At 35.8% G+C, this 27775-nt stretch overlaps 1 protein-coding gene across 1 annotated transcript; it reads right to left on the bottom strand.

The window, feature by feature from the left end:
• Positions 1-1198: 1198 nt before the first annotated feature.
• Positions 1199-27716, bottom strand: MARCH11 (membrane-associated ring finger (C3HC4) 11). Its single transcript, XM_010079080.1, has 4 exons — positions 27651-27716; positions 26744-26899; positions 8466-8658; positions 1199-1521 (listed from the first exon to the last, which is right to left on the bottom strand). The coding sequence occupies exons 1-4, from the start codon at positions 27714-27716 to the stop codon at positions 1199-1201; spliced, it is 738 nt and encodes a 245-aa protein (XP_010077382.1).
• Between the last annotated feature and the right edge of the window lie 59 nt (positions 27717-27775).

The following is a 27775-nucleotide window of genomic DNA, read 5'->3' as shown; positions in this document are numbered from 1 at the left end:
ATATTGATCACAGAATGCCTTATTCTCCTTGTATTATAAGTGCTTTTTAAGATACTACTCTGATTTCAATTTGGTCGTGTGGAATTGTGCTCTGTTTGGGAAAGCAGGCTTTATTGAGGCAGTAATTAAGAACAAGTAACTCCCCATGGTGCAGCAGGTTTCCCCAGTCAGAGTTTCCCTCATCTTCTGTTTCTCCATAAATTCTTCCTTTGGGAAGTTCTTTAAAGATAATCTAGAAGTGAATTCTCAGACTTTCTCAGTGAGATTGCCTGTCACATGTTGGTAACTTGCCATGCAGGGGGTAAATTGGCTTTTTTTTGAGACAGCATTTTGTTGTTCCTGGTTTAAGTACTTTTTTCACATTAATTGTTTAAAGAGCAGTAAGTCATCTGTAGATTGAATAAGTGTAATTTTGAGCTTGTGAGACTGTAATGCAGAATGCTGGGCCCTGTGTAGAGTTCCTTGGCTAAATGTTTATAAGTATATAAGGAGCTCTCAGCTCCAATGCTTAAATTATTTTTTTCTCCTTTCTAAATGCAGTTACAGAAGTCTCCTGTGTCTGGTTTTGGCACGTGAGCTTCTTATAAAGGGAAGGCATACACTGATTCCAGCACCATCCTAAAAAGCTAAAAAGAGTTGTCATCTTCCCCCATGTTTTGCAGAAAACCCATTGGACTTATGCTTGAAGGCAAGGGACAATCTATCCCTTACTTTCGTATCCCTGACCTGAGCTACAAACAACAAGAAAATAAAGACAGGAAAAGAAGAATACTTGACTGGTGTCAACATTCTTTTTCTTTTTGGAAGAAGGTTGTTCAGTTTAATCCTCAAGAAAGTGAGAAAAATAACAGTAGTGGATTAAAGCCAGAGTTTAAGAAAATACATTTAAATATATTCTTTTACTTAAAAGTGAGTTTCCTCATCAAAGACCTAAGAGTTAAACTATATTATATACACCTCAGGTACAAATTGACAAAAGATCTAATAAACCAGACTATATAAAAAGCAAGAGACTTTTTTTTTTCCAGAAAAAATGTATTTGTGTTTTTGCTGATCATATAAAAGGCATTAATTTTAAAAAAAATGTGTATATATTTTTTCAAGTGTTAATGGTTTCACCATTCATTGCAACTACATTCCAAGTCCTGCAACATCAGGGCACCTTATCCTTATCTGTGTAGCACAGTGAGCATCATCTTTACACTGAAGTCACTCTCATCACTACTTCCCCAGAGCCATTATCTTCTGATGAATCTTCCTGAGGTCTCATGCGGTTGAACAGATGTAACAATACATAGCCACACTGAAATCTTGGTGAGGTTAATTGCGTTGGATGAACTAAACTTCTGTTTCTAAATGCAGTCAGCGGTAACCACAATGTCCTTCTTGCTGAGGGTTCTCCTCGATTGCTCTCTTCTATGTCTGTGGCTTTATCATAATTTAACACATCCCAGTGTAAGTTCACAGCCCTCCAGCGCTTAAACACTCGATAAACAGATGCACCTTCATGTACTATCAGTCCTGAAATAAAGAAAAAAAAAATTAGCTTGTACAAAATGTCAGTGGATACCATTTTGAGAGCAAATACAGATGTACTACAATGTAGTGAATCTGGTAATTGCCAGAGCCTATTAAATTACTTGTAACTCTGATAATTCAAATAAATTTTACATATGTAATATAACTGGTTATCCATGTGTTTAATATTGGGAGGCAGGAGCATGTAGAGGAAATAAAATAGTTATGAATGAAAGCTCAACATAACTGATACTCGAATAATCTGAGCATGCCTACCTGAACAAAGTATTTAGGTAAGCCAATATAAAAGAACCTTACAGGCAGATTTGTAAATTGACTGTTTATGCTAGTGTTATCTTTGTTCATAGTAAGTAAGTACTATTTACTGAGATTTGTACTGGTTTAAGTAGATCTTTAAGTTAGACCTTCTGTAATGAACAGGATGGTCTTAAATTTGTTTAAGAGCATTTTGTAGAAATCAGTACAGAGACAAAGAAATTTAACTGTTTTCACATTCTTAGTTCAACTTGGGAGCACATATTTATGAAAACCTGAAACAGCTGTAAGTATAATGAGATTCCTGTCTTGCTTCAGTAGAGCAAGAAGAAATTAAATGTTATGTTATTATTAACTATGATGAGCACAGGAAGGATGACAGGCTTTCTTCTTTCTCTTCAAAATTCAGTAGACAAAAGTTAAGAAACATCTTTTTTTGTTGAGACCCAGGAAATCTCTTAGAAGGTCCTTCAAGGAAAATATAGAGTGTCTAGAATCCTCAACAGAACAACCTGCTTAGGAGCTTATTATGTTGCTGATATTTATGCTTATTTTATGCACGCAAGCAATTTATTTACTTAAATGAAACTCTTCTTTGCTTGTTGTGTGTAAATATGTATATGTATTTATATACACACTCTTTATGTGTACGTATTTCAAATATGGATTTACTAGGGAGACACATGGGGCTTCAGCCTTATTGGGTTTTTCTTCTGTTCCTCAACCAGCCAAATACAGTTAGAAATTTTCTGTCCAGTGTGTTTCTTGCCTAAAATTTTCCTACACATGGCCACATCTATAATATGATCTGTGGTGTCACATAGTCCTTTATCCCAAGAGAGTGTAGATCACCTGTTCCTACGTGATGAAATTGTGATTCAAGTGTCTGAGGTCTCTTAGTGGGGTTAACTGATACCAGAAAGGAGACATTCAAGGAAAGAAGACGCAAGCAGAAAGGATGATCAGGACATTTATATGAACAGCAAACCTCAGCTTCAAGTGCAATCATTTGCAGAATCATTAGCAATACCTACTCAGGCCTTTTTTAGAGATCATTACACTTGAAAGACGGAGAAACATAAAGATTGCTTTCAGAAGGACGTGATAGCAAATGTAGCATCTCTGCAAGGCTTTCAAGTTGCCTAGAATTTTCTGAAGCATCAGATAGAGCAAAGCTAGCACAATAGACTTAATTAGATGTTAAATATTCTAAATATATTTTTTATCAGCATAGTATTTTACTGGAAAAATTTTCTTGATTGCAAGACGTCTATCTTCATCTTCTCAGATGTATGTATAAAGCAACCTGTTCTAAAAGTTTAGTGGCTGTGTTAATACATAAACGCACTTTCAAGATTGGCTATATTGCCTTAAAAAGGATAAATGTGTTTGATCATGCACAAAATCTACAAGCCAAATACGCCACAGTTTTATTGCTGTGACAAAGATTCCTCCCACCCCCTTTTTTTTCTGTTGGGTTTCTTCTAGGGTGATAAGGGAGATGAGCATAACTTTCCTTCTACCTGTCACTGGATCATAGCATTCTTTGGCTCAATTTCCCTCAAGACTGTGATGAATCAAAATTGAGAGAACCCATTTACCTCAATGTAAAGATTTTTTATATCTGCCTGCCCTCCCCTGGAACCTAAACAACATATTTCAGAATAGAGAAGGAAGCAGTTGAGAAAGGATCATTGACATGCATGAAGTACATTTAAACAATCAAAAGTATCATCCCAAAGTTATGACAGAAAAAGTCATAGGATTTCTTTTTTTAAGGAGCTCTACTGTTTTTGAACTTTCAGGATTTACTGAAATTATGTTTTCAAAGTTTTCTCAACAATAGTAAGGAAAATAAGTTTTCTTTAAAGTGAAATCTGTTATTGACACAAGCTCTAAAAGGATCAAATATTGCAAGGCTGGAAACAAATTTGTCACATTTGTCAATGCTCAAGGACAAAAGGAGCACTTTCATAATTCCTCCCATAAAAAGCTTTGGTTCCCATCTGATAAAACTGCAGATTGAAAAAGACCTATGCAGAAGAGGCAAAAGAATTCTAATAGATCTTTTGTCTCTTTGAAAGATATTTTCCAGGGGCCAGGGGGAAAAACGTTCTCAGCACCAACAGTTCCATGACCATAAACAAGGGAAAATCTGGGTAACATTTAAATGCTGGAGATTTTCCAGTTCCAAAGAAGTTCTGATGCTCAAAATATAAGTAGTTAGTCACTAAAGTGAAGCTGCAAGAAAATGGCAGAGTCTTCTTTTTCTTAAGCAATGATAGACAAATCTACAGCAATGATAGAGAAATCCATGAATAATATTGACTTGTTCCAAATACTGTGGTTTCAACAGCACAGAGGATGTTGTTGCACAGTCCTAGGGAAAAAAAAAATTACTTGCTTGACCCAGATGATCCCAAGAAGAAGCATTAGAATTCATTACTGTTAGCTGTTCTGATGTTCTATCCAATTAACATCTACAAGAAACAGAGTTTTGGGATGATGGATCTGGCAAAATGTCCTAAAGGCTCTAAGAAGACTTGACCTTCAGGATTTATTTGTAAGATGTAGTGATTGCAGTGGGATCCAGACAATAGGATTATGGGAAGATCATAATTTTCTTTTCTTCTATTGCTGAGTACTATGAGATGCTTTCACTCTATCCAAAGGATTTCTTACACTTGAAATTTTACCACGTCTTCATGAGAAGGCAACTCCTCTTAGTTGTGGTATTGGGTTCCAATGTTGTCTTATTTATCACACTAATCTTACTCATAATCATTTAGGAATGGTACTCCCCAAAACATCACAAACTTTTACCAGGGAATAAAAGACCTCTTTCAGAAACAGACTTAACCACTGGACAAAACTACATTTCTTAATCCTATTCTAGGGTCCACAGATAAAAAAAAAAACCAAACAAACAAAAAAAAAAAAACCAATAAAGTGCTTTAGCATTAGTGAAAGACTAACTTTCTGAGGAATATTAAGTGCAGCTAGATGCGTTCATTATAAATAACTTCAGCCTGTACATTTTTAAAACTGAGGAAGTTACATGAATGTTGTTAGGCTTCAAGTTCCTTGGTGGGGAAGAAAAAGCCTTTTAGAGGGTTATTCGCACCTCACGTTGGCTCCCATCTCTTACTCCCTTGCCATAGGTAGTACTGGCACCACTCATGTTTCCACTGCAATGTTACAGTTGCTGTCCATGCTCTAAAGGAGCTGCACTGTTGTTGCGGGATTGCAAGTGAGACGTTATTATTTGTAAGAGGTTTTGTTCATGTTAGAATCACTTATGACTAGTAGTTATGATTATATTCCAGTGAAAATATATAAAATTATATGACCTCACAGTTATGGGAAATAATTGCTAAGTCTAGAAAGTAGAATGGCAAAGATCTGGTGTACTGTCCTTCAGTGGCTAAATAAGGGGTTTATTAATTCTTTCCTTTCATATTAACTCATGAACTCATTCTTTTCGGTAATCCCTGCATAGATGGTCTGATCTTAGCACTGCCACTGCAGTAGTTCTGAGTTTCACAGGCAGTTGTTCTACTTGATTAAATTGTTAAAGGTTTGCCTTAGGGAAACTTCTACCATCAACAAGTTTTAGAGAGAACAGCTTTACACCCATCTTAGATGCAGAAATGTACAAACTAGTCATTTATAGGATTGAAATTAACACTGATAAGTAAAAAAGATTATCCTGTTAGGAAGAAATTTGAATTCTAGAAAAAAAATTAGAGTGGAACAAGAAAAAGAATGGATACCAATAAAATATGCATACTGGAATGAATAGAACATATTGTATTGGTGAGCTGTAATCTTTGGGATGCTTCTTTTGGTGAAAAGATAGTCAAGACCAAGAATTAAAATACAAGTTACATGTAATTTACTGGATAAGAAAGTTGGTGGTATGCTATCTATGGTATGTAAATCACTTACTGGGAAAACAAATTAATATGTGCAAGTTTTCAAAGATGTCACATAAATATGCCACTACCTTTGTGAAAAGCGCTTTTAAAAATTATAACAAAACATTTCAAAAAGTACGGATATTTACACTTCAAAAATTACCAAAAATATTCATATTGTTTATGCAAAGCTATATGGAGGCATAACTGAAGGCAGTTGAAATAAGCCTTAGTCATACCACCAGTAACTCAAGCACTTGTCTTGAAATATGTGCTGCACAGGAAAACCCATATGTCTGCATAGATTTTTCATTGAAATAAAGAGAGATTCCAGTGGGAGTATAGGTATTCACTCACTGTAAATCCCATTGAAAACAAAGAGAATGCCGTGGATGACTAAACACAAATGAGAGGAGAGGAGATACTGAGAACTGTGACTGGCTGTAAGCATTACAAGCTTTGTGATACAAGAGATTATATTTAATACGCAATGGTAAAATCATATGTTAATGCCTTTGGGAAGTCATCAGCATAATGGACAGTGTTGGGGTTTTTTTTTTTAATCATTCATGAGTAATAATTACATCCATCTATTAGAGAACTTTTTTTGAATGTTTTAGATTAAATCTATCAGTCTAAAATCCCTCACTTTATGATGAAAGAAAAAATAAAAGTGAATAAACTTGAATATATTAATAAATATTTTCAAGAGTTACAAGATCTGTTAGTCTTACAAGCTTACAGAATGCAGATTACTTGAAATCATATGCAGAATAAGTGGGCTGAATTAATCTGGATCATCAGAATTCTACAATTACCAAAACTCTTCATACAGCTTTCTGAATTTACAGATACACTTTAGCAAACTGTTAAGTCGTATCTGCACTGAACTTCACAATTATGGAAGTGTCCAAATGTGTTTAATTATAGTCAGTTTTACATTAAAAAATTCATGTATTATTTATGACAGGACTATAAAATATGTATTTATGTAATTACAGGCAGGTCAGTTTATCTGGTGGGTGAAGACAGCTGCACATCTCCTTTGCTCCTGCCTGGTGCTGGTGAGGGTGGAAGCTCCATAGCCACGTGAGGCACAGCAGCTTCCACTCCAGAGCTGGCTTGAGCCTGGCTGGCTTGAAAGGCAGACACCTAACCACAGGTACCCATCTACTGAAGGCTTGCTTTACAACAGTTTACTTCTACAGATAAATACACTAACATTTCTGATCACCCACAGATGATCTCAATTGATTTTGAGATTAATTTGATCTAGGTGTTTTAACAGTCAAAAGAAATGGAAATAGTTTGAAATAACTGGTCATTCCAACTAGTTGATCCATACCAAAGTAAATGTTTTACAATTGTAATCTTTGTGAAAAAACATAATTCTACATAAATGAAAAGTTTAGAATGCCTGAAGCACATTTTGTCTTCACTTAGCGTTTTTTTAAACAAAAGCAAAAAACTCAATAATATTGAGTGTTAAGCTGGAAAAAGGGGTATTCAGGAATCAGCATGTAAAAGGACATGCAGCTGAGCCCTTTTTTCATTTAAAAGCTGAGCACTGAATCCAGCGTATTAGAGACCTAGATTCTGTTAATTTTTCCATCTGAGAAGAGTTGGTTTCACAGAAGAAAGCTTGTGTTCTAAAATATTCCAGAGTGGGCTTCCCTTAGAAAAATTACAAATTAAAGAGAACTGCTGATCCAGCTGAAATAGAAATACTCTTACAGTAATGGGATGGTTTCAATAAAAGATGATATGGCTTTATGGTTGGAGCAAAAGCCTTGATATTAAGAATCACTCTGTTTCTTTGCACCTTATTGAGCAGAATTCAGCATTGTCCTTCTGAATTTACACATATTATGTGGGATAACATCAACATTTCTCCCTCAGAAATCTCAAAGCAAACATCGGGTAGCATTTAACTTCTGGATTTTCTTGGAATTGCAACTCTGAGAATGTGGTTTAATGTTTACTGCAATTACTAAATTTTCTCTGCAAATAATCATAGCTACTCCAACAGTCAATTCAAGGTTGTTTTATCAAATACTAAAGGGATTTATAGTTACTATTTCTTGGTCCAGTATATTTTCAGAAACTTCAAAACCATTCAAAATAGCTTTGCAATAAATTGCATTTTCTTTTATGAGATTTCAGCTAAATGACTTGAGACTTTTTAATAATATAGTAATGCATTATAGTTAGCACTGTTAGAGCATTTTGTAACTGTTTATGATGTACAAAGAACTCATGCATGTCTTCTCTGTTCTTTTCTTTTACTAGCACCTATGTAAGTCTGTGCAACTTAATTTTGGATATGTAGTTCTATGGCATCCTCAAGGGCTTCTTCTGCACTTCATGATGCTACAATTTAATGCAAAGTGGCATCAGTAGAAGACTTGACAGCACATAATTTTACTAATTATATTAATAATATCTTAGCTATTTTCATTTATTTAACTTCCTGACCTTTGCTAGCCATCTATTTTTTCAATAAATCTAAACTGTTTCTGTTCTCACCACTAAAATGTTGGGGAGACACTTTGATGAATCTGAGAGTAACATTTCTTTGGTTCTTTTCTCTTTTACAGTATTTGTAACACTGTAAAAAGCAGTATCTGCCACAGGTACCAGCTGAGAATAAATCTGCAAAGAACTGGAGTGATCGAGTAGAGTGACCAATTAGAAAAATAGATATAGTCACAGTCTTAAACCACAGTCTGTGCTGTTCAAAGATTTTGAGCTTACCTATGCATACTAGATCCATAAAACCATACATTCCATAGCAGATTTGAAAAAGGATGTCCTTTCTTTGCCATACTGCATAAGGGCTGAAGGCTGACCATAGAAGCCAAGTCACACTTGCTACTAAGAACAGAGATCCTAGGATTACAGCAACCATCTGCACTTTCTCAACCAGTGTTATAGTAATGCTTTGCCACTAAAAGAGAAACAAAGTTGTATAAGATAAAAATGTTATTTTCTGTGATTGTACATTCAACTCATTTTTTTCCTGAAATCAGAAATTATTTTAATATTTATACATGTCTTCATAGATCTTTACTAATATCCTTGATAGTGACATTTTATATATTTTTTTTTACCTAGTTCACTTTTAGTTAAAGTGAAACTGATAGTTGCTTCCCCATCCCCACCAGTATGACTATCACCACCATCTAGCTGTGAACTTCAGGAGAGTTAGTAGTTTTATTTCTATTTGGAATACATAGGCAAAAGAAGATTTAGTCTTAGGAATGGAAGTCAGCCTTTCGTATTTGTAGGGTAATGAAGAGAATAAAAAAAAATCTTGGGAAGACAATCTTAAGTATGTTTTATGTGCGTGTGACAAGTTGAAAGTGACAGCTTTCTTTTCCATCTCACCCCCCTCAAGTCTGAGGCCATTTTCCACTTTCCTACTGCTTATCAAAGAAGTTCCAGGCTATCATCTCCAGACATACCAAGGGAGCTGGGTTAACCAGTGTTAACATTATGAAGATACACCTGCAGCCTAGTTTGTAAGGAACTTGAAGACTCAGGAGGAGCCCTGAATTTAGGTAGCATGAACATTTCTTTTCAGTGCACCTCAATTACATCCACCTTTCCAGGGAAGGCTGTATCCTCTGTATGTGAGGTGACTCAGATTTACAGTGTGACAGGACTTAAATATAAAATAGAATGCTTATTGAATTCTGTCAAGATAAGAATAGAAATAAAATTTTGTTAAAATAGGGAGCCAAAAAAGCAGAACACAGCATAAATAAAAAAACAGACTACCCTTGACGTACATGGTCTTTCTTGTCCATAACTGTCTAAATTAGCTTGGGAGAATACCCACTCTAGCCCCATCACCTATTCCAGCATTAGTATGCAGACTTTGTAGACAGACATCTTTCCTGTTCCCAATTTGAACATACCTGCCCCCTTATATAGTTATAAAAAAGCAGAGAAAAAGCTACTGAAGTAAGGGCTCTATTACTTATTTTCCCATCTGGCAATAATTTTTCCTTTTTACTGTTACTTTATAACAGCATTCTCTTTTTTACCAGCAGTTGGGTACCCAGTACTGTATGATCATAGCCCTGTGAATTATTCTTGCATCCTATGAGAGGTCTCTAGTTCAACTTCCTGCTCAAAACAGGGTCAGTGATGACATCAGACCAGGTTTCTCAGGTCTTTATTCAGTAAGACCTTGAAAACTTCCAAGAACGGAGACCATTCAGCCTCACGGGGCAACCTGTTCCACTTTTGACTGTCCTCAGGCTCAAAAATGTTTTTCTTATATCCAGGCTGATCCTGGATATTTGGTTCCAGCTTATGGTCTCTTCCTACCATCAAGTACCACTGTTAAGAGGCTCAGTGAGCAACGAGGTCCTCTGCCCCTTTTGTCTCTTTCAGCTTTTTCCATTAACTTTTCTGCTGTTGCCTACTTTGCACATCTGGTGCTGCACGCCTTCTCTCATTGCAGCCTTCTGAATACAGTAGTACAAAAAGACAGCTGTGTAACAATTTGTAAATTGTTTATCTTGAAATACTATCCTCTTACAATGAACTTATTAAGCTCATACTATCTATTTCATTGAACATCAGGGTTTGGAATGGGGCTATTCATATTAAATAATACCTTTTTTTTTGTAAAGCAACTATGGATAATAATTTCCTTTTTTAGAATTTTTTTTTATAAGGTCAAGGAAGGCCATTAACAAGTGATGCATGACAGAATGTTTTGAGCTTCTCATGACTCAAATATTACTTGTATACAGGATTTAAATGTCAGGACTGAAATTCATACCTCTCTTTAGACTCTATAGAGATATGTTCAACAAAATTATTTTTCATTTCTCAGGTGAAGCCACATAGTGTGACTTAGCAGAAAACTGTCAAAAATGCTATTGGTTATGTATCTTTTCTATCTTCTTTCATTATCACTGTGAGACAGGCCTGTAATAATTTTATTCTGAATGCCTGAAATCAAAGTACATTTACATGAAGCAAAGCTTTAACTGTCACAAAATATTAAACTGTCAAATTCATGGAAGAAGCTGGCAATAAATCGAAAAAACTGTTATAACACTGAAATAAACAGCAGATTTTTTACAGTGCAATCTCAGCAATGCAGAAGTTCCTAAATTCACTTCAGTTTATTTTGATTTTTTTTTAATTTATGCTATTCATAATTATTCTGCAAAGATAGCAGCGAACAGAAGGAAAAGTAGTCTAAACATTTGGAACAAGTAATGTAGCATGCAGTCTAGATATAAAGCCCACCCCTTATTTTGGTGTTGTCTGAAAACCAATTTCTATTCTTATCTCCCACTCCCAACCAGAACCAACCACTCCAACCATCTTTTTCCATCTCATGAGAGCTTTTGTTGGCTTACCCAAACTTTTTCTTTCTAGAAAAGCTTGACCTTGGAAAGTCCTAAGAAACATAAATATGATCCTCACCTCTTCCTAGCATCCGTTCAAAAATTTATTCTAGTTATTCTGCTACTCTCCTGATCAGATGAATTGTCTATCAAGAACGCAAAGAACTGAATCTCTCAACCTCAATAAATGTAGTAATTCCAAAGATTCAATGTATTAGCATGCTACCAGCCAGGAAGGGGAGCCACCCCAATTACTGCGAAAATGCTCAGGTACTTCACAGGTTGCAGTTTCTAACTTCTCTACCTTTCAAAATCAAAGAACAGTTACAAAACACAACAAAACAAAACAACAAAGAACCCCAAATGGGGGTTTTCTTCTGTTACTCATCTACTTTGGCCTTTGTGGTATTCACTGCCTTTCTTCTACAAAAGAAGCTGTTGTCCTCCCCTTTCCTCATATGAAGGTCAGCAATAACAAAGCCATTTAAACATTTTAGGAAAGTTACCACTCTGTTACTGTAATCTGTAAATTAAACTAATTGATGAGATCCCACAGTAGATAGAGGAAGAAGAACTGTGTGGGTAAGACAGAAGGCATTCAAGAGGCCCAGAAAGATTTATGCAAAACTGCTAATTTACCTCCTAGTGCTAGGCAGTGTGCCATAAGGATCCAGCACTCTAAGAGTGACAGGGTAGGACAGATTGGTATTAAGCTCTAATATACGATCAGTTTGGAGACCTTGGTTTCTGTGTATGTCTCTCCTTAGTGCTAATGGCAAGAAGACTCTGGATGTTCCTGCTGGCTAACTTACCTCATCTGAAATTTCCTCCTGACCCGCCTCCAATCAGTTTTGATTCAAAACAGTCTGAGATTGCCTCTTGGGAAATTAATGTCTTGATTTTTTTTCCCATAAGTTTTGAGTTTGGGTACAAATTAAAAAAAAAAAAAGCAAACATCTTACTGAGACAGGCATATTTTTCACATAATGAAGAAAGTATTCTGTAGTTATGACAGTATTCCCATGCGAATAATTTTGGAAGGTTCCGTCCTTTACTTAGCCATGGTAAGTATTAGGCAACTACATAGGACTGTATTGTCTGGTGGCATTGCATTTCATAACAAGGCTTGTGAATAGGAACTCGAGTTGTGGTCACACTGTTTTCTTCTACTTGAAGTCTCACAGGATAGCTAATATGCGTGAGTTCACGCTCTGATACACACCCAGGAACAGGAGACTCTTTTTCTAAGAATAAGATCTTTTTATAGTATCAAAATTCAGTTAAACTTTGTTTGATTTCACATTATCATTTACCTTATTGTATGCCCTGATACATGTTGTTTAATCACTTCACCTTTTAATGTTAAATTAACGGCTTACAATAAAAAGGTCACAAAAATAATGCAGTAAAAATAATTCAGCAATAGTTAATGCTGAGAAATTGCATTTAGAATTTAACAGACTGAATTATTTAACATTCCAAATGAATGATCTCATTATTAGTGTGCCATAATTTAAATCCATTATTTCCATAAAAGTGTTTCTAATTTTCTTCATATAAACTCTCACAACTCTTAATTGCTCATGATTATAAATTATATTATGATTTCCTAATTTGTTTTTGTCACTTGCTAACTATACATTCCATAATCAGTAACAGTTCTTTTAGCTAAGTATTTTGCCAAGTTAGAAAAATCTATACAGCCTCTTAGTGTCACCTTCTTTAAAGTACATGACCCCCAAAAATAAATATTATTATAAAGATTACCGTTTTTACTTAAAAACTAGCAATTGAAAGAAATTTTAAATATTTTGTATCTAGCTAACTATAATAATAACTATAAGAATTTTTCAAAGACAGATTCATTTTAAAAAAAATAATTTAAATTTCTGTGAAATAGGATCCCATTTCATATTCCTTCCTGTCACACTTGTAGTGTTGTGATGTACCATGCTGTCCCTGTTGCCCATGAAAGGAACACAATTTACTTTAGTATACAATGATGAAATCTTCCTTTGAAAATGGTGCCTTCATTAACGAAATACAATTCATGCTTCTGATTTTAATATAATACTGTCTGTCCCTTGAAAACTTGCTACACTTTTACTGACACTTCATTATGTTTGTCTCTTTTAGTCTTTTATTTACCACTGATCTTTTTTTCATTAATTCTTTGAAAGTCTGGTACAGTAATGGTATGCTGTAGTTCCAACGATGATTCCAGAAACATTTTCCTCTTTTTTTTCCTAAGTGCTCTGTCAAGCAGAAATACTGCAAAATTTCTTGGTTTTTTGAGGCTGAGACTTCCAGAAGTTGGAATAAAGGTATTGCTTTGATGGACTGTTAAAGAATACAGTTAATTCAGTTATACGCATGTCCTTACAAACATAAAGCTGGATAAAATATTCAAAGATCTGACATCTTGGGGATAAAGCAATATTAACTTGGCTTTTTTTCAATGGTGCCTTGTAAAAGTCCATGGAGTATTGTAAAATACATGGCAGAGAAGTGATCTAAAAAGTACCGACTGAGTCTGTGCTTGTAATTAGAATATACTACACAAAAAATGTTCTGCAACGCAACTGCAGATTTTCCTACATCCTTGAGAACACACGAGATTTCCTTACGGCTCGCCAGCTGTACGTGTTTCAACTGTCCCAGTTTGTAATCCAACAAAATTTCTTAAACCAAAGAGCTGTTGGGGTTACCCTACTTGGTTCTCTCAGAAACACAGCTTATTACAGACACCTCTTACTGAAGCCTCTCATTCCCTCTTATCATTCTGGAAAGCATATTTTACATAAAAGTAACTAAAAATTGCAGGCAGTGACCTATTACAATATAACATGATTAACCTGAAGACATATCAATTACATGACTTCAAGAAGTTTTTGCTAGGTTGCTCTGATTGCTAGAATCGGACTGCTCTGATAAGAAAAAGCTCCCTGTCATTCATTATGCATAATAGGATTTGCAGTTTGTGTATGTATGAATAAAACTCTTGCAGGAGCAAAAGAATACAATGATTTAGGTCCAACAAACCATTTTTGAAACACGTTTCTTATTGTTAGTAGTCTAGATGATTAGATAATTACGTTTTCTAACATGCTTTGCAGTAAGAACGCAGTGACTAAATGATATAACATACAGTGATATTGTTGACTTATTGACCAGCCTGGATAGAATCTGCATAGTTTTGAGTATACACACACACACACAAACATTTGAAACGGAATTTTTGGCTATAGGCTTCTATTTTTATGTCCTTTTATTGAAAATGAATCAATGCCACAAAAATTGCAGCTCGCCATTAATGCTTACCTGTTTTGATAAATTATTAACACATAGAGTGCCTGTAGTCATAATACCCATTATCTTTTCATGTGTCAGATAGCTCAGGAATACAGATAGTTTGGCTTGTATGTAACTTAGTCTGCTTGGAAGACTGTACCAACATATGCACCACACAAGCAAGTTAGTTGATAGTTCCTGAAAGTGTTGGTTTACTGCATGTATACAACTGAGTAGAACATCTACACCTCAGATTTCTGAATGCCCAGAAGCCTGGACATCCTGAGCAATGTACAAAAACTTCAAATTCCCTTACATTCATCTTTCAGACTTACTATTTTTCACACGTTCATTGTTAAGCAGAATATTTTAACATTTTATCTTATGATTTTTTAAAATGATGTCAGAATCAAGACCTGAGACCACAAGCAGAGCTGTGATGAAAACTGTATTAGTTTCACATTATTTTTCCTCTGGAAAATTATTAGAAGTTATCTTTTGCTGCTGACCAAAAAATGAAAGGAATGATGCAAGACTACAGGACCATTTTGTGACCATGTTAACTCTCTTAGAGACAGAAAGGGGTCATTTAGTTTTACGGTACATGAAGGTGAACTTTCTCTCCACTTTGAGGCATTCAGAGTTTCTGGAAACATCAACTCCTGTTGATTAAAATAAGCATATTAATCCTGTCTGCTAATCCTCCGGTCTATTAAAATAAGGACTGTAATTTTAACCAGTCTCAAAAGAAAGGCTAACTCTTTAATAATGAGCATACTTGAACCAGGAATCATTCCACAGTAACTAATATAGTATTCTCAACACCTAAAAACATATGAAACAAAAATATGAAACCTGCTATATGTCCTATTTGTACCAAGTAGGTTTTTTTTCTAATTCTTGATTTCCACTTTTCATTGAGAATTGCTTGACAACCTACCAGGATCAAATTCTGCCTAAAAGATATGTCAGAGAATACTAAAAAGTCATGGTGCATTGTGGAGATGTATCTGTGTGAAATATGTCCAGTTAAAGTGAATTATTCTCAAGTCAGCTGTTAGCTCATGAGGCTCTAAGCAATTAAGTCTAGTTCAGTGGCTTCGTTCGCCAGTATTTTGAACATTCCATGGATATGTGTATATTTGGTGAAAGTCAGTGAATGAAAATTACCACTCCAGGTGAATAAAAACTGTTCCTGCTGTAAAGTAGGAACTGTTCAATTTCTGTTCCACCTTTGTTGGAACTACTGAGTTTCATTGCGACCTAGCTGTACTCTTGGCAATATTATCTGAAAATTAAATATGAAAGAATGGAGGAAATGAAAGACTGCCATGGTTGTTGCCTTCTCTGTAGCTTAAAGATGATGTGCAATCTGAAAACAGTTCAAGCATAGAATGTCATGTTATGGGTACGTGAGAAAAAAACATTTATTGTAATTACTAACATTTATTCTCGTTCTAACATTTATTCCAACTATTGAGAGGAAGTAAGTCTCAGCGAGATTATAAACCAGTTGTGTGAAGGATTATTAACAATTTCAATGCTGTCTAGTCACTTAGGAGGGTTAACCATGTTTTGCCTATACAACTCTGTACTTCTCTTTGACACAAACAGATGGTACCAAAAAGGGTTCTGGAGTTGTTTTGTCCTTCTCTCCTGGGAAAGGAACTGTTTTTAAATGCTAGCTAAAACTGTTGAATACTTTTAACTGAAAAAAAATGCTGAGCATGAGGCTAAGATTATGCAGCTCATTAACACACTCAGCAAAGATTTGTAAAAAAATTGCTCAGCATGGAGGGACAGAAAAAGCCCCTTCCACAAAAATACCCTGGCTACCAGTCAGTATATCACCTGGTTTTGATGTCTTCTCATCCATCTTATCAAAAGTATTCAAGTACTAATTCCAGTTCATTTACTGAAACTCACGTTTCATCTGCTAGCTGGACTTTCTGAAAGTGCTGACTGCTCTATCTCTGTCTTTTTCACTCTATGAATAATAAAATAATTTTTACAACCCATAAAAGAGGAAACATGGAGGGTTTATCTGAGAACACTCTAATGGTTGGTGTATTCCCTTGTGAGAGACCTTGACTCAAATCCATTGTTCATCTGAGATAAACCTCTAAAGATACTATTTTAATAACTGAGATTCACATGGTATTCAGGATATTCAATAGTAGAACTACTTCAAAGTAATTTGTTGGAAAACTTCCAGTTCCCATACAATACACAGATGCTCACTGAACCAAAGAGAAAGCAAATGAAATTGATTCTTCTATTCATATCACCTCCATAGAGATGACAGGGGAGATGATTTGACTATGGTACAAGGCATGGGGACCTATTTCTGACACGGGTCTATTTCAGTGGGTTCTGGATGCTGAAAAAGAGGCCATGGAAAGGCCTTTCCTGGAAAAGAACCACATAAATGATGTGAAGGTGGAAGAAATGCCATATAATTGGAATGTTAGAGTTCAGAGTCCCCACTTGACTGAAAGACTGCAAGAATACTCTTCTAAAGCATTTAAGTACTGTAAAAGGGGTAGCAAATGCTAAGTATTAATATGTTTTTCTAACCCAGGCCCAATACAAAATGATGGTTAGATGATGGGAGCCAGAGAATGTGGATGTAGAACCAATTCAATTGGATAAGCACAGTTAAGTTGTAAAGCATCAATTACCAACATTTTGTTTAAAGTACACAGTATTCACTGCTTTCTGATATCTGCTTCTAGGCAGTCTATGTCCAAAGACATCAAATCAAGTACTGCATCACCTTCTGTTGTCACTGGATTCCCCTGCATCCTGCAGAAACATTATTCACAGCTGAGAATCAGGGACTTCACAATAGTTCTGGCACAAAACAACTCTGTACCCTTGGTTAGGCACGAAGAAGCCAGTCTTTTTCCTATTGCTATATGGCAATGATGTGTTTCAGCAAAGGGTACAACCACACCAGAAAACAACTGACTACAGATATTGGCCTCTGGCTTCTTTGGCTCCGAACAAAAAGTAATTCACAGAATGGGAACAGAAATTTCATGTGAAAATCTGGACAACACACAATACGAGGGAAGAGACAATCTTAACTCCATATGCTTCTTTGTAAAATATAAAACAAAGGAAACTTTGGATTTGTATGCTTCTTTGTAAAATATAAAACAAAGGAAACTTTGGATTTGAGGGCAACAAAAAGACTAAAGAAACGTATCCTGAGTTCAGAGGTAAGGTTGTTGCTTTGTCTAACCCCTAAGCAAGATTACCTGTATCTTGGGCCAAGGTAAAATGCAGCATGCCAGGAATATCAAGATATTATCTACTAGCATGCAATCACCAAGATTACAATCCTGGGTTCTGGCTTGTACAAAATCTGGCAGAACTTGCTCTAAAAGTCAATTAGAATGTAATTTATTAGATTAGCAAATCAATTAGATTGATCCTGTAACCAATTAAATTTGCAATAGATCTTCACTTGAAGACAATTTAGTCATAATTATAAAATGTTAGACTATGTAAATTAATATGGTAAATAATATACGGCTTGAAAATTTGTCCCAATGGAAGAATTAACTGATTTATTTATTATAATTGTTTTACATATTACATATCATGTATAATAATTAAAACTTTATATAAAAACATGCACAATACATTTATAAGTATTGCTATGATGTACACTTACTACAATTATTAATAATTATTATTTTAATTACGTTATTAATAAAATCTAATAAATAGCAAAATTTTAAAAGTCAATTGCCTTAATTTTTTCAGGTGCTGCTACATAATCACAGCTACAAACTAGCCGTGAATCAGTAATCATATTTTTTCTAATAGTTTGGGGTAGCCACGGTTATGATCACCCAGTTACTCCATTTTTAAGATCTGAAAACGTATAAGATATAGTTCTTAATTATAGAAAATGGCAATTTAGATACTAAGTATCATCAAAAAATAAGTAGTCAGCATAGTTACTGAGGGGAGTAGAGAAATAGTCACAAATTTAATGTCATAACCAAAGATGACATCCTTAGGGATTCATATGGGAGAGGCAACAATGGCTCAGTACTTAGATAACCCGGTCAATTCATCAGCAAAGTTAAGGAAACATGAAAAAGGAGAGGTGACACTGGGACAAAGACATGGCTTCTTATTGACACTTCGGATATGCTAAGTCAGGGTCATAGGACACAGCACTGCAGAAATGCCAGGTGATTTTTAAGTAAACAGACTTGAAGCCTGTACCTCTGAACCCAAACAAGGAAGAAAGGAGCCTTTTGGAGGTTATCATGAGGACGTGATGCATGAGAGGCTGACTGCACTGGCAGTCATTTGGATGAAGCACTGAAGACTTCAGTGCAAACTGACAAACATTCAAAACCAAGAGGCATCAAAAGGAAGTTTCAAAATGAATTCAATAAAGCAAACTTTCTTTGACATATTTCAGTTCTGGAAAAAACTAGAGTGGTACTTCACAGCTGACACAGCATGACTGGTAGAAAAGCAAGGAAGTTATGGTGGTATTTGGTGCCCAGGGTAGGTTACTCACATTGCCAAACAAGCATGACCTAAGGAATCATAGCTAAGAGGTATAAAAGCAGTGCACTACTATTTATTAACAAGATTTCATATTAAGAAGTAGAAGAAGCATGCTGAAACAACAAGTACTTGGTTGCAATGCTTTTCACTAATCTCTGTTGATGGGAATTAAAGACCTGAATAATCAGGACAAAACCCAGTAACTCAAAGGTTCCTGAATGCAGGTTCCACACCATATCTTAAGCCTTGCATTGTTTACTTAGATATCCTAAGCATTTAAAACAGCAGTAACTATACATATGTAGCAACCTTGATTCCCATTCACACTGCCCTTAACCTTGGGATGTGTTTTTCTAATGGAATCTGTTGTAAATATGCAATTTATGCTTATAATTCCAGTAATAACTTCTATTCAAGATATTTCATCCAAAAAACAATCTGACACCATGTCTCATGCTAGTCATTTTGCCCCATGAGAATCTTAGGCTCAAAGGAATCCACTTTTTTCCCTGAAATAGTTAACCCACTATTTAATACACCAAGATAATGACACTCTTTAAATCTATGTATCTAGACATTTTACCACTAGATCAGGATGACACCTGTAATTAAAACTTTTTTCCAAGTACAGTTTAGAGTTTACATTGTGCTGTTGTTTCACACCCACTCAAGCAGACAAACTGCCCTGAGCACCATTTGCACATTTCACAAAATAATACAAGAAAACAATTGCTTCTTCACTAAGTAATAGGAAATAAAAGAGTAACATACAAAGGGCACACACCTACGTAACTTTAAAGCTATTCTTTTTTAAAAAACATGCTCTGTTTTATTTAGTTTGTGTAGTTACTTCATTACCTTAGTAAACACTTTAGAAGTCCAACAGAATGGCCTAAGTGAGTGCAAGAGAACTAATTTAAAATCACTATCCACATGTACAAAACTGTTCTCTATTTTAAAATCAATATTTCTTTGCCTAATCTATTTTTTACTGACAATCTCCTATCTTAAATAGACAGATGTGAGCACCAGAGTGCCTTGTCTAGCTCCCTGAATTCTGTAGCTGATGCTCTGACAAGAATAACAGATTTCCTGAGTTCCATCGGTAGAGATGCCAGCTCTCACCAAATGTTCCATCTAGCAAAGTGTGAGCATACAGAGAATCAGGAAAGCAGATCTCAGGTGTTTGCTGGTGGCACTCCAGCCATTGCAGCAAAATCCCAAATATTAACTACACCTTCTAAATCACCATTTCAATCTTCATCCATTTCAACCAGCAAGAAAGCATAATTTTTGCCATACACTGTTAAATCCTGACTAGACTAGGAACATCCAAGTTTCTGAATGGAATCATAGGTTTCAAACATTTGGTTTCCAGTTTTTGGCAGTTCTGACCTAAATCTCCCCCCCCCCTTCCTCATTCTCAGTTCTTTCATATGACTCTCTAAAACAAAATCAACTCCTTTCTACCTCATCCTTCCAATTTCAATTCTTGACTGTCTTTATAATCCCCCATGTTCCTTCCTGATGGCTTCAGCTCCCATCCTGATGACTACTCTGACCTCTTAGATGAATATCATTTCTCCTCATTGGATTTACAAATATGGTTTACTGTTTGTAGTCAACAAAATGGCTATTCTTGGCTTTGATTGGCTTTTCACCTAGGTCTATATGTAGACTTTTGTTATTCGTTCTTCTTTATCCCTACCCAACTACCACTGTGATAGAACCAGTTCATTTGTTGACATATTATTCTTCATTATTTCATGACTTTCAGATCATTTGTATTGATAATTCTTCCATCTCCTGTCATTAGTTACCAGCTCTCTACACCCTTATAAACCTTCTAGAGTTCTGCTCCTCTTTCCCACTCTAATGTCTGTCTTGCACTCCTTCAGTTCCATATGCTAGCAGCCACATATTTTGCTCCTAGGATGCCAGTAGTGCACCAGTGGCCTGCTCACTTGCTCCATGACAAATTTGTTCTCTCATCTGAATGGTTTAACCAAATGTATTTCTCAAGCTTAACTGACTTTCATCTACACACCTATTTGCTGCCTTTATTTTCCAGCTCTCTACTCCTTTTATCCCTGATTCTCTCTGTGTGTTTATTACAGGAAAACAAAGAAAACATAATATAACATGAAATTCATTATCCCTTATCATTTTCTTTCTGATGCCTTCTATTTTTGCATTTCTGTCCTTTCCATCAGTGGTGAAATTTTTACTGTCCTCTCTTCTAAAATCTCGCTACTTTGCACCAGTGACTTCATTTTGCCTTTCCTCCCGATCCACTCGCTTACCCCAAATCTCTTTTTCAGTCTCTCATTTACCTTCAGATATTTCCCAGAAAGTACACAGGAAATATATTTTGTCTTTCCCACCGCAGAAAAAACCCACAACTTTGACACCACTGGCCTCTCTGCTATTCTTTTTTTTTCTAAACTCATTAAGCGCACTACTTAGAACTGGTCATAAATACCAGCATCCACCCAGTGCATGTCACTGAAACAGCTCAGCGTGTATCAAATCAAAAGGCCTGCATAGTCTAGTAACTTGTCCCTAGAAGTAGCCAAAAGTAGATGCTTAGGAAATGAGTGTGAGAAGTACAACTACTGTACCTGTGCTGACGACCTGACAGATCTACTTTTCTGTTTCAAACTTCTCTCTCCTGTCAAAACTAAAATATTAAACTGTTTCTACCACCTTTTGTACAGATCTTCCCATGCATACAAGTTCATTAAAATCTCTAGGACTTTCATGTCCCAGCCTTCCTCAGCCAGTATGGATTCATCCTCCAAGCCATTAATCTGTTCTATAACCCAGGAATTATCTTAAATTTAAATATTTATTTGGATCTTACTGTCCACAATATTTCTAAAACCTGTGAGTGTTTTCTATGTAACATATCTAAGACCATTCATATGTAAAAATTTATTTTCTCATCATCACTTTCATCATACTTCTTAATTACTGTAACACAGCTTTTAAGCTCATAACAAATGTAATTTTCTCAGTGACCACAAGACTGCTTCAAATACAATGTTTTTTAGTCCACTGCTTTGGCCATGATACTGCCCTTCTTTCTCCACTATGCTGGTTCCTCTCTTCCCCCTCACATAAAATAAAAAAACTTGACTTAATGTTTAAAGTCCTTGCAGGCTTTTACTGACATACTAATTACCTTTTAATGACTACTCAGACATTGAATCTCATCTATGTGCAGTTCAATCTCAGCCAAGTATTTCATTTTCTAACAGCCCTTCCATGCTGTCTTCACAGTCAAAGGGTGCCTGTAAAGCATCATTATTTTATTTTCAAGAGGCATCTTAAAACTCATCCTATTTCAGATGCCAAAAACTCAGTGATAGTTAGAAACGGTGAGTGTACAAAGACAACTGGTTTTATATATCCCCATAGACTTGTCCCTTATCTCTTGTTCAAACTTCTTTGTAAATTGTCCAAGATTGGGACAATCCTTTTTCTTCTTTGTGTGCCTTGACATAGTGAACAGCACGATGTATCCTCCTGGACCTTCATCACAGGCAATGTAACAGCAGCCTGTAATGTACATTTTTGTTAGTACATAGTGTAGTTTGAAAAGCACAACTGGAGATTAGAGCTTTCACCCTTTCCCCTTCTTAGTTATGCCTTTAAAAAGTAAATGCTTCCATCCAGCTGAGCATAGTCACTAGCAATAACTTTTACTAAACATTTACCACATATTTTTTCTGGATACTGGCCTCCATTTGAAGTATCTGAAGAACTTGACTTTTGCACTTTTTAATATAACATGCATACACATAGATGCAGTCCTCTATAAAGTCTTGCTCATGCTTATCTAATTGATGCCAGTGAGATAACTCAAGTGAGTGAGGACTACTCACATTAACAAGACTTGAAAAATTGAACCTGTAATTCACAAAAGCTGTTGAACATAATACACTTTATTCTGAATATGTCAAATGTTAATAATCACAACCTGGGCCACTGAAAATCACTGAACTCATGAGCCACATTCCACTTCCAGTAACTACATACTTGCTTACCTTAATTTTTTTTGTCTATATTAAGAAATCAGACCTAACAGTTAAGAATTTGCTTTTTTTAAATAACTGGTTTGTGTTTTTTTCTGATGTCAGAAAAGGTGTTGAATTGCCATGCAATTAGCTTTTAAATTAGCACACCAATCCACTGTATCACTTTTGGAACAGGTCCAGTTCACCTGTACCAGAATATAACATTTTAATGAACAGAAGCACAGGGTATATTAAACATCTAACATAATACTATTTTATGACAGACTACAGTAACAGTCTAGAAAAGGCTACTCTCTAGATATATTTATTGCTCACTTTTATAGAAATGGTGGGTTTTAGCACCGAAGAATATTTTCTCAACTTGTGCATGACTGTATTCCACTTTTAAACATTATTCCTGAATCTTAGGAGAGAATTTACATTCTTCAGTACACATTCATGCGTACCTGCAAGTCTAGTGAACTAATTTGTTAACAGCTTACATCTGTGCAATTTATAAAGCTTAACAAACCAATATAAAATTATTTCTGCTTGTGCTTTCTTTCTCTTTGTTAATCTAAAATGGAATTCTATGTGAGTTTAATTTCCAAGTCAGACATTTAAAGTTTCTGCCTCCTTTTCAAGTTGTTTCAAAAAATCTTCCAAAACTCCCTGCCCAAAGCAGTATTTGTTCCACCTCCCCTCATTATACATTATTTTTTTTCTAGTTATTAACATAAACTTGCCTATTATTGGATCAAATTCCACCCTGCCAAAAGGAACAAGTCCAGCAACATCAATATGCACTTTCGTCAATGGACTAGTGCAAGGTTAAATATGTCTTTCTGATACGATCCTGAGAAGGATACTGAAAAAAATCCAAATTTGCATTTCTCTGTGAAACACTCTATAAAACATCATTAATTCATTTGTGTGCTCATCTTCCACTGTTAGCCTATTGGTTAATTTGTTATTTTTAATGTTTCAAGATCTATTCCTATATTAAAAGTCCATGTGTTTCCAGAATTGGGTTCTTAAAAGTGAATTAAGTAGTAGTTGCTGAAATATACAAAGTGACACTGGAAAAATTTCTATTGGAATAGTCACTTACCATAGTAAATTTTGTTCCTTGCATGTACTGCCTCCAAAGAGGCCCCCCTTTGGGATTACTTTCCCTGCCATGAAGCAACAGAAACCATAGAAAATGTTAGATATTAAATGGAATATTGACATCTATTCCAAAGTTCTGGAAGAAAACAGAAAATTCTCCTACTCTTAACTCCCTAAGCATTGTAACATTCCATGAATATCCGAGGAAATAGCAAACTTGAGGAGCTGGTATAAATCTGCATAGACAATTCACTTATTTTAGGTAAATAGCATCCTTTTTCTCTCTTCTGACACTGCCTACACAGATCTAGTTAAGTAAAAGACTGGTAGAGACAATTCTGACAACATGGACTGAGGCAGACTACTAGTTGTAGAGGGAGTGAGCTACTCTCTTGGGAACTTTTAAGCACATTAGCTACCTCAATGACGATGTTGTTATCTGTTTCTATATTGAAACAGTCTAGCCCTTAGTTTTTTAGCAAACCTGACTGAAAATATATCTTAAAAAATGTTTTTTTATAGTCAAGCAAATGATTCAGAATGTGTCCAAAAACTTAAACCAAGACAATTGCTAAAAATGGCCAATATTACTATAGTTAAGAATATGGGAGAGGAGTGAGGGCATTTTAAGACTGATCACCCTAACACAGACAACTGCATTTTTATGTGCTCCTTTTAGATTCTGTAACTACAAGAGGAATATTCCGTGTAGAAGAATGAGAAAGGTACTACTGCATCCTTCCAAAAAGATGTGTGACCTTTTGGGTGTTAGGAGTTTGACCTTAGGTATGTATGTCTACCTTATTATTTGAGTATGCGAAGTATGCAACTCAACAAAATCTTTTTCTATGCTATTTTGTCAACAATAAAAAAGGGCAGACTTAAATAATTTACATAAAAATGAAATATGGGGTTAAGAAAAAAATCAGGTATATTTTAAGTACAGTGTTCCCCCCCCCCCCCCCCAACAAAAAAAAAAAAAAATTCACCAAAGCCGCCCCCCCCCCCCCCCCCCAAAAAAAAAAAAAAAAAAAAGTGCCATAACTCATGAAGAGAATGGCATTTAACTTTTGGCTCTTCAGTTTCCTTCTACTTCGTCTGTAGCTTCGCCAGACATTGTTGTCTACTGTGTCACCTACTGACTCTTTCTTTTTTCTTTGCTTCTGTTTTCCACAGAAATTGAGTAGTTGGTCTTCAAACTAGGGCTTGTTTCTGTTGTCCACAGAAATGTCTCATGACATTTCAGATGTCCTTCAATATCCCACTTGGCCTCCAGCTGCAGTTCCAAAGTCTCTCATAAGTTATGCCATATCTGCTGTCCTGTGTAGATATTTTGGCTACCTTGGGACATCTCAACCTGTACTAGATGCCTCTTTGCAGGCAGCTGTGTCATGTCCTCGCTGTCAAACAACTATTTCCAGAGACTATAATTGCAAACTGTTGATAATGATATACCCTTTGCTAGAAAATGGACGAGCTTGCTGTGGACATACAGGAACTAAAGATTTTTAAGAGGTTAAAAAAAGCCAAAAGGATGAAACAGAATCCCATGTGAAACCACTAGGTAAAGTCTACATAGAAACAGAATCTACCACCTTCATTTTCTGGAGCATTTTACGAAGCCATGACTTTTTTACATCACAAAGGTTCTATCCAGGAAAGCTTATAAAAAAGTTTCCTTTGTGGATTCGTAAAGAAAAAGAAGTCACAACTGGCTTTGAAAGTACTTGTACCTAATCTGAACAGCTGTAAGCAAATACTCGAGATATCCTACATCCAAGGAATGCTTATCACGCTCACACAACAGCCATTACCATCCAAGCACGTCTCTTCTATAAAACTCCCATCAAACTCAGGCACAGAAAAATGACCTGAGTGCTCTGGCCTTTGAGAGCTCCATCATCTCTGAGCTCATAGGATCAAAACTAAAAAAAGATATAATTATCCTCCTAAATGCGTTCTTCAGATGTGTGAAATACAATTTCTAGGATGGAATTTTAAGCTTCTAAAGAATGCTGATATGCAAAGTGGTATTAAGGCTTCTCTAAAAGATCTGCTAAAGCTTTGAGTTTCCCCTCCCCTCTCCCTGAACGTGCTACCACTATAATATTCTAACTTCCACACGCATGTTGTGCTGCTGACAAAAGCGAGCTGTGAAAAATGTTACTGCATATTTCAGCCTCTGAAACACCTACTGGTAGACAAAACTTGAAGAGCATTCTGCTATTCTGGATTGCGCCAAGACTGAAAAGTCACCCCCTTTTTTACATCTGCAGGCCACTGAAGATTTCTTTGCTTCTCTCCTCTGGACCACAAGATTGAAGAATCGATGAAATCAACCTTTGACTGAGTCTTTAATGAACTATAAAGACATGTTTAAAGTTTAGAAAGTGAATCAGGGAAATCCAAGTTCTGTAATGTCTCAGTATGACTTATATAATTACAGAATTTAACGCTCTCTGAAAAGCATTTCTATGGCAATCCGAAAGCTAGAAGTATGTAACAGAACCAAATCACTGCACGTTTTAATATGTAACTGGTCTTAAAAACTAACTTCAAGTGGGTGCAAGTGTTAACTGGCAAAGTATACAGGCTCTTCCACCATATTTTTCAAAAATCTTTAAATAAATATAAGTACCATTTTGTTTTTAAAAATGACTGGAAAGACTTTTTTTATTAAACAAAGAAAGAAGCAAATTACCTGGCAAGGCTTCTTCATTTTAATTGCTATAACATGGTATCTGTAACAGCAGAGTTCACAAGTCCATGACCCTCTTTCACTTATCCACTTTAACAGGCAAAGCTGATGCGTGTATCGTACTGACCCATCACAGCGGCAAGGATTTAACAATTCACCCTGAAAAGGCAGCACAGAAACATTACTTTTAAAGGGATCTTTTATGTACGTGTATACTCAATACCAAAATATTAACAGGTCTGTAACAATGAACCAGTCTCTGTTTCAATACATGAAAAAACCCATGTATTTTTGGCATGAGAACAAAAATTCTCAAAATTAAACTTGTCTTAAAAATGTTTAAGTGCTTCTAGCGAGTCAAAGCTAGAAAACTGCCTATGCATGCATGCATACATACATACATGAAACAACTTAAAGATTACCATGCATCAAACAACAGTAGCATTAGCCCTTTCCAATACCTCAAATTGTACCAAAAGTGGTTAGATGCATTTCTCCAACAGTTATTTGCAGTCATCACTAGGAGAGAAAGGGGTGACGTCACAGAGAACCATGCTCTTGGAGCAGGGTTCTGCACTGTCCAGCTAGCCAGCGGTCAGGCAGGACCTCAAATACTGCAACTAAACACTTTCCCCAGTAGCTCACGTTTCTATATTATACAAATCAGCTATACTCTTCTTTCCTTGAAAATGTATATTTATTTTTTTTTCAGCTAAACTACAAGACAAGCTACAAAAAGCTAGCTGCGGATCCATTGCTGATAGTGTGCCCAGTAATGTAAGGACGGAGAAGATCCTTGGAGGTCTTCTCAGCATTACCTGCAAGCTAACACTCTCATTTTAAAGTCTAATGGAAACCTGAGAAATTCGTACTGTTTAAAGTCCCCGAGGGGAGAGTCAGCGAGCCTGACGGCACCGAGACGCACGGCGTTCAAGCCAGCCACGGCAAATCTCTGAATTTCCCTGAAGCTCCGCATCGACTCGGAATTGCCCCAAGCATTGGTGACAACCACCTCGCACGGCAGCCGAGGCTCGC

This window comes from Pterocles gutturalis, unplaced genomic scaffold (assembly GCF_000699245.1).
Source record: "Pterocles gutturalis isolate BGI_N339 unplaced genomic scaffold, ASM69924v1 scaffold33628, whole genome shotgun sequence".
NCBI lineage: Eukaryota > Metazoa > Chordata > Aves > Pterocliformes > Pteroclidae > Pterocles > Pterocles gutturalis.
Note: the sequence above shows the minus strand (reverse complement) of the source record. Positions and strands in the feature narration are given on the sequence as shown.